This window comes from Lygodium microphyllum, chromosome 22, assembly GCF_053477565.2.
Source record: "Lygodium microphyllum isolate KBCC chromosome 22, Lygodium_microphyllum_v1.1.10, whole genome shotgun sequence".
NCBI classification, from domain to species: Eukaryota; Viridiplantae; Streptophyta; class Polypodiopsida; order Schizaeales; family Lygodiaceae; genus Lygodium; species Lygodium microphyllum.
Window position 1 is genome coordinate 137,894,831 of NC_141156.1, and position 7,831 is coordinate 137,902,661.

Here is a 7,831-nt window from a genome sequence, read left to right on the forward strand (position 1 = left end):
ATGTGGTCGATTGATGTGCCAGGATGAAGCGCCTTGAGTAGGAGAACAATCCCCTAGAAGAAATCAGGAGCTGAAGTGGCCTGGTTGAGGAGTTATGGAAGCTCCAAGTGAGGTAGGTCCTGTCTGGCTATGGCAGACACAGAGCAGAGATTGAGAATTTTCACAATGCTGAAGCTATGCTTGCCCAAAGTCAATGATTGATGTGTCAAAAGAAGCTCTGGAAGCAGGGGAACACTTTCCTAGAAAGAAGCTCCAGGAGGTTTGACCTGTAGAGTGAGATATAAGAGCTTCAAGCTGACAGGGTGATGCTGGCTATGGCTGCCATGAAAGCTCAAGTGAAGGTAGAGTTGAGAGATGAAGTCATGGGCTGGAACTGTGGTGACCAGAGTTGAAGAGGAACTGAGAGAGAGCAGAAAAGGGCTAAGCCATGCTCAGCTGAGCTCTGATACCATGTGAAAAATGCGGGATCTAGAGCATGGCAAAGGCGGAAGCTATGGAGGATGGAAGATGAAGATACTACTCATGTTGACATTGACAAAGAAGACAACTGTTACACAAGTGAATTAGGTTTCAAGATTGAGACTTGAACTCATAAACACAATCTTGTGTAGGACTGACAATGACACAGGGACTTGACAGAAAGAGACAAGTACTATTGCATTATCATCATATGAAAGTGATAGTCAAGTACATCATTATATAGGATTGCTTGATAGCACACTACATCACTATGCCTATGGGATCTGTCTCTCTTCCTAGAATGAATTGCACCTTCCTAGCCTAGTTGTTCCATACAAAGGGGCATACATAGGGTGTGATTGGCAGATTCTCAACATGAAGGGTATCATGAAGTACCTGAAGGGCACAGTAGATATGTGTCTTTATTATGGCAGCCAGGATATAGGAGTCGTGGGATGCACTGACTTTGATTATGTAGGACACATAGATAATAGGAAGTCCACTTCTGGCTATGTCTTCACTTATGCTGGAGGGGCTATCTCTTGGATGTCCAAGGTGTAGAAGTGTACGACTCTTTCCACTACAGAGGCCGAGTATATTGCAGCCATAGAGGCTTGCAAGGAGGCTATCTGGTTAGGCCGTTTGGTTGCAGACATTGGTATGACAGATGATTTGCCTACACTGCATTCGGATTCTATGAGTGCCATTCAGTTGGCCAAGAACTATAGTGAGTGGACCTACAAGTGATGTGTCTTCTACTATTAGTCCTTGGACAGGAGGGCTACACAATCATGGTTATACATCCACTAACACGAATATGTCAATGAGGGGGAGATTAGATAAAGGCAAAGACAAGATGTTTGATGATGTTACTAGCCTGCTTACATTTGGATATGAGTCACCTGGTAGTGATAGTCTTGATAGTGAATTGGGTATACCATCTATTATGATGCCTAAAGTAAGACAAAGCAGGTATGTACCTCCTTATCAGAGGCAATCACATAATGAACCGCAATTAAGAAGGCCAAAAAGGGTCAGAAAGCCTAGTGATAAGCTGACTCACAGTGGGTATTTAGCTAGACATTTTGCATACATGACTAAAGTGATGGGTCATAAAGAGCCTACACCCTACAGTTGCTCTCTATAGTACGGAGGCAAAGTATTGAGGTGCAACCTTACCTGCATGTGAAGCAGTTTGGCTTGTGAAGCTATTACATGACTTGGATATACACTTGGACAGGAAGGTCACATTGCATTGTGACAACATGAGTAGTGTGCTATTGGCTAACAACCCAATCTATCAAAGCACATCGAAGTTTATTATCATTTCATCAGGAAAATGGTACTTGTAGGAAATATAGATCTACTTCATGTGAAGACTGAAGATCAAGTAGCTAACATTGTTACCAAATCATTTAGTAGAGATAAGTTTATTTACTTCAGGGAGCTACTTGGAGTTCAATAGTTGACTTGAGCTTGAGGGGGAGTGTTAAGATTCAAGCTCAGTATCTACACTGACTTAGTTGTATAGTTGTATAGCTAGTTGTCATTGTCTTGTGTGCTATAATGATGAGTCAATCAAACTTAACTTAGCATGTTAGAGGTGTTTGGTCAGTTAGTGACCTATTTTCATACATTGTATGTGTGACTTAGACTTAGTATCTTTTGTGTGTTACAAAATGAATGAATAATGGAAGAAGAGAGAGTACATTGCTCTCTTTTCAAGGCTCTTATTCTTGTTTGCCTCTTCCCCTCTCTTTGAACACTAGGTGTACCTTGCATTGGAAACAAAATCTTAACCTAAAGAAATTTAGTGAGGTCTATGTTTGAATGGGGTGTCATCTCGATGAACTAACCCCACACTTGGTCGATAAAGAGTGTGAAACGAGGGGTAGCAAATTAACTCCTTGTTGTAGATAGTCACACATCATTGTCCTTGTATGGATTAGAGCTTAGTTTATGAAACTTATTGAACATGGCAAGAGTTTAGTGGAATAGCTACTTGACTAGTCGCCACCCATCCAAGAGATGGGTTTGCTAAACCTCCACCCTCTATATTTCTAGCCACATTGACATGGCAATCTTTAGTTATTAATTACTATCAATTTTATTCAATATACATGTTTCTTCATTGCATCCTTAGCACTTGTTCCGTAAAACAATGCCCCCACTGAACAATTAAATATGCATATATAATCCTTTTCTAGCAATAAGGCTTTTCAAATTCATAATAATGCATTAAAAAAAAGAACATCACACATAAGTTGAAGTGGACATGTTATATTTAGATGTAAATTGCCACATTTAGGAGCAAGCCTTCGCTTTAAAAATAAAGAAGGTTCTTAAGTTTTTGTACTAGTTTATTTAGTCATGATATGAGCAAGAAAACTTACAAAATATGGAAAAAGAATCTAGGTGGAAGGTTTTTTTGTACTCGGCCCAAAAAACATTTCCTATGAATTAAAAAACATGCTTGTAGAATTGGGGGTGCTTCATGGGCACTCATATATTTTAGTAGTAGAGCAAGCAGCCATCTTGTCCATTAAAATGGGCCAATGAACAAACCTTTAATGTTAAAATGGTGCGCAGGCTTGCACATATTGATCTTTTAACAATAGTTGTCTACCAAAACATATTCTAGCCCTTCCTCTTTATCAATTGTTAGAATCCTTCAAGGGTGTACCTCACATATATGGGAGGTCTTGGCACCTTATCACAAAATTTGGCGTACTAAAAAAACGTCTGCTAGTTCTTCCATTCTCACAAGTTGGAACATCGCACTTTACCAACTATTCCAAAGGAGTTGGTGTGTGATCTTTGATGTGCCTTGCACATGAGGCCTTCAAGATCAACCATAGTCGAGGCAAAAGTCTAACTGCAGTAAATAAATAGACAGAGTTTGTGCACATGAACAATGAAAAATGTTAACCTCATCAGACTACCATGATCCACAACCAACCAACATCCAACACGTACTCTTACCATGGCAATTGAAGTGTGGTTTGAGGGCAAACACAAGATTTCCCCATGTTTATAGGGGATTGAATAGTTCAATTGAAGTTTGGCTGCCACATTAAAAACTGATCACCATCGTAAGCTTTTTAGGCCTGCATTAGGTCATGTGCCAGGCCTATGAAGCTTGGTTTCTAAAATAGTTGTAAATTGTTAAGTAACTATATATCTCTTTGTGAAGGGGCACCTAAAGGGGTGTGCTGATCAAGTAAAATCACTCTGATTATACAATAGTGAACAACCCCCTACCCCCACCTTCTATGTTAAATTTCATTGTTGCACTACCTAAAAAGAAAAAGGTTAAGGTTTTGAGAATCTTTCACTGTGGGCTGGGGACCTATTTCTATCTTCCCTTGTCGTGTGGCTCCTCAACACCAGCTGCAGCACCACCACCACCAAGAGAGAGAGAGAGAGAGAGAGGTCTCTTCCTACCTTCAATGGCTGGCATTCCGATGACGACGACGACGACGACCATGGCGATGAGCTTTACAACCGTGAGGCCCGCGAAGAAGAAGACAAGAATGGAGATCGTGTGGTGGAGGAGCACAATCCGATAGCCTCCAGCCTCTCACTCGTCTCGGCATCGCCCGTCCCTGCGCGCGGCCTCCTCCTCCATGGGGCTCCCCAACGATGGCGGCTGCTTCCTGAGCCGCGTCAATGGATCCGAGCCCGCCATACCTCCTCCTCCCGTTCCTTCGGCCAACGGCTTTTGCCTCGAAGGGGACGAGAGACTCCAGGAAGAAGCAGCGAATAATGGCCACTCCGCGCACCTGGACGCCGACGAAGCGGAGGATGCTGAGGTTTCCGCAGACATGGTGGCCGCTGTGAAGGTGCTGCTCAACGGCCTCGGCGAAGACATCCGTCGCTGCGGCCTCGCCAAGACGCCTGTCCGTGTGGCTCGCGCGTTCTCGTTTGCCACCAAAGGTATGCTCGGCCGCCTTCTTTAAACGGAATATGTCATGCTGTTTGTTTTCTGCTCCTCCTCTTGTTCTTCAAAGCCCTAGCCATATCGACTTTCTTATGCGAGGCTTAGAACATCTGAGTGATGGATTTCGCTCCTGCGAATGGATCTACCGTGTCAGAAAATGTCATCAAACTTCCGCATATAGAAGATATCAGTCTGAAGCTAGTTTGCCGCATGTCGTTGCACCTGGCTGAAGGTATTTATTAGTAGGGAAAAGATAGTAAGCTCCTAAAAGTCTGGCAGTTGGCCTGAACCTGCTGCAGAACAGCAGCTTATTTTGTGAAACAGCAGTTTTTTCTTGTGTCTCAAGAAAAGAGTCAGAAGGAAGTCACTATGGCAAGGTTTGCTGTTGCTTTGTTATGGCAAACGTTAGGAACAATGCCAAAGCTTTTCAGATCTCTATCTGAATTTGCTTGCTTACGTTGTTTTTTTGGCTCATTTTTGACTTGTTGCAGGTTACCATCAGCTCACTGAAGATATTGTGGGAGGTGCATTGTTTCCTGAAGCTGGTGTGGAAGCCGGATTTGGTTGTGGAGGTGGCTTCGGAGGCCTGGTTGTAGTCCGAAACATTGATCTGTTTTCCATGTGTGAAGCTTGTTTGCTACCTTTCAAAGTGTGCTGCCATGTCGGCTACATTTCTTCTGGCCGCCAGGTTGTTGGGCTGAGCAAACTTTCACGAGTTGCAGATGTATTTGCTCGAAGGCTTCAGAGTCCTCAGAGGTTGGCTGAAGAAATCACCGAGGGTCTGTCGGAGTCTATCAGGCCACTTGGAGTTGCTGTTGTTGTGCAGTGTTTGCATCTCCCTGTTCCTGGGCTCTATGATGACGAGAATCTGGCAAGGCTTTGCTCTGCAGATGAAATGCATAAGCCTACATTCAATTGCTTAGCTGGCACAGGCAGCTTTCATGATAGAAGCAATGATGTTTGGAATGAGTTTCTGGAAATCCTAGAGCTGGATGGTATCATCCTTGATAGATTTAAAGCTGCTGAAAATAATGGCTTTATAAAGAAGGCTTGGTGTCCATGTAGTTCATCACATAAAGGTGCGTGTGGATTGCCCAGAGGACTTACATACAATGGTTTCAGCAATGGACCGCATGAAAATGGCATTAAGAACCATGTTAGCATGCCTTCAGAAACAGGTGATAACTCCTTGTCCATGTTAGCTGCTGCCAAGACAATTTTGAATGCAATTGGAGTAGATATGTCTAATGAGGAACTTCTGTTAACGCCAAAGCGCTTTGTTAAATGGCTTCTGAACTTCAGAAAGAGGAGTCAAGAGTCTGATCTGGGAGCTAAATGGTTTGAGAGGAATGCGAAATATGTGGGTTTGAATGGACACACCTATAAGTCAGCTTTGAAGGCAGATTTAACAGTCACTAGTACCATCAATGGAAATAGTTTCATTTTTGAGCTTGATGCTCCTTTTTGCTCCCTCTGTGAGCATCACCTGTTGCCATTCTATGGCAAAGCTCACATTGCATATTTTGAGGCAGGTGAGTTGATTGGTAGGTCAGCAATTTTGAGCATCATCAAGGCCTTAAGTCAGAGGCTTCAGATTCAAGAAAGGCTGACCAGGCAAATTGCTGAAACCATTATATGTAAGTTTAACGTCCAGAGTATTGCTGTTGTTGTTGAGGCTAGCCACATATGCATGGTTTCGAGAGGTGTAGAGAAGCTAGGTAGCAGCACAGCCACAGTTGCTGTCTTTGGGCGTTTTGCAACTGATGCCAAGGTTAAGTTAGCTTTTCTCAAGGAAATAAATTCCCAGCATGTAAAGAGAACTTGTGCTTAAGCTAGTAGTTCGATGAAAGCCATTTTCCTTATCAAATTGATTTTACCCCATTCAATTTTCACCTGTGCTACGAACCAAACTGACGTTTCCAACAGAATAATCGCTTCATGTGCATCCAGAGTGCGTGCATGCTTACTCGTTGGCCATAAGCTATCTAACTGCTAGATAATTGGGCAATAGTATGAGCTGTTCTACCAGGAAAGCTGGAAGTGTGTCTGTCATTGATGCAGACTGAGCTTTCGTAACTTGTAAGTCTTTTGATTCTAGCAGTTTCCTTCAGAGAGTATAATTTATAGTGGATACATGTGTGTTTCTTGTGCACTGCTTGTGTATTGTGTGTATTAGGAACTTTACATCAAATCAGTCTAGAGTCCTGCTACTGATCTTTTATACAGCCTGTAGGGGGTAACTGACGTCCAATGATTACTTCTACTGATCATTTGTTCACCTTGTACTTGGTAATCTACCAAAACTGCCACAGGTCAGATGTCTAATATGGAAATTGCAAGGTTTTCATATTTGCTCTGGACTAGAGGTGCTTTATATGAGTAGCTACTGTAGCACGTATGCTCACAAAATTAGTGGTTCACATTCACAGACATCCTTCATTTGAACAGCAATGGCCAGGGCGCTTTTCACACACAGCAAACATGTAAGAAAATATCACACACCTTTACAACCATTGCTTCCTCTTGGGCTTATTAGGAAGTATGTGTGAACTGTCAAGCTGCAAAAATCCTTTGTTTAGTGTGAACAAGGATGAGAAAATGAGGTATTCTGAGAGGTGGGATATGCCCTAAAAGATATACACTACTCTGCGGCTACATTTTTGATACACAGGAGGACATTTTCCATGCCTTGTTCCATTAAGCAGTGTTCTCCTATGAAGGTCTTTTACTTTTGTTTAGCCTTCCTTGTGTTTTCCTCAGCTTCACGCCATGCTTGATGAGGCCTCTTTTTGTAGACCCTACCTACGTGCCACAAAAAGAACCATTTAGTGTGGAAAGAGAATATTTACCTTGAAAAATTGCCTCATTCCTTTGCAGCCAAGTATTATTCAGAGAATAAAGGTCCTCATCCAATTCCAATTTCTAGACTTGTAGAGATACCTTTGGCCTCCCCAAGAGTAGCTTCTTCCAGGTGGAGTAGGGGTGGAAAAGACATGAAGATATAATTATGGAAGTTCCAAGAAGTTTCATTGTACTTGCAAAACATGAATGGATAGCAATTGTTTCAGGAATTGCCCTGCGGCTAGTGTTGAGTCCATCCCCAACTCCTATTCTCAATGCCCTTCCCCGTATATGGATAGCTTTGTGTATGATCAACCAAGGTGTGAAGAGATATTTGCTAGGATGTTTGGGGATCAAATGTTTTTGAACTTGAACTCCCATTGATCTTGTGTCCATGTATGTGCCACTCTGATTTTAGTTTCCTTGTTACTTGTGGGCCCAAATTTTGGTAGGGGTGCAAGTTTGACTTGTTTCCCATTCAAAATGAATTGGGATTGAATTGCTCTCTTATTTGGATGCCTTTTGCTAGGTTTGGCTTCTAGAGGTTTAGTATTAGGATGACTAGTGAGGCTCGTCGAAATTTTTGCTTGG

The 7,831-nt window shown here is 42.5% G+C and overlaps 1 protein-coding gene across 1 annotated transcript; it reads left to right on the forward strand.

Moving 5' to 3' along the window:
* The first annotated feature begins 3,806 nt into the window (after nucleotides 1-3,806).
* On the forward strand, nucleotides 3,807-6,530 carry LOC148017672 (GTP cyclohydrolase 1-like). Its single transcript, XM_087662979.1, has 2 exons — nucleotides 3,807-4,395; nucleotides 4,891-6,530. The coding sequence occupies exons 1-2, from the start codon at nucleotides 4,086-4,088 to the stop codon at nucleotides 6,228-6,230; spliced, it is 1,650 nt and encodes a 549-aa protein (XP_087519105.1). The 5' UTR covers nucleotides 3,807-4,085; the 3' UTR covers nucleotides 6,231-6,530.
* Nucleotides 6,531-7,831: the final 1,301 nt, after the last annotated feature.

Coding starts and splice junctions, on each gene's coding strand:
- LOC148017672 (XM_087662979.1), top strand. CDS start 4,086: ATGGGGCTCCCCAACGATGGCGGCTGCTTCCTGAGCCGCGTCAATGGA. Junction 4,396..4,890: donor GTTCTCGTTTGCCACCAAAG/GTATGCTCGGCC, acceptor GACTTGTTGCAG/GTTACCATCAGCTCACTGAA.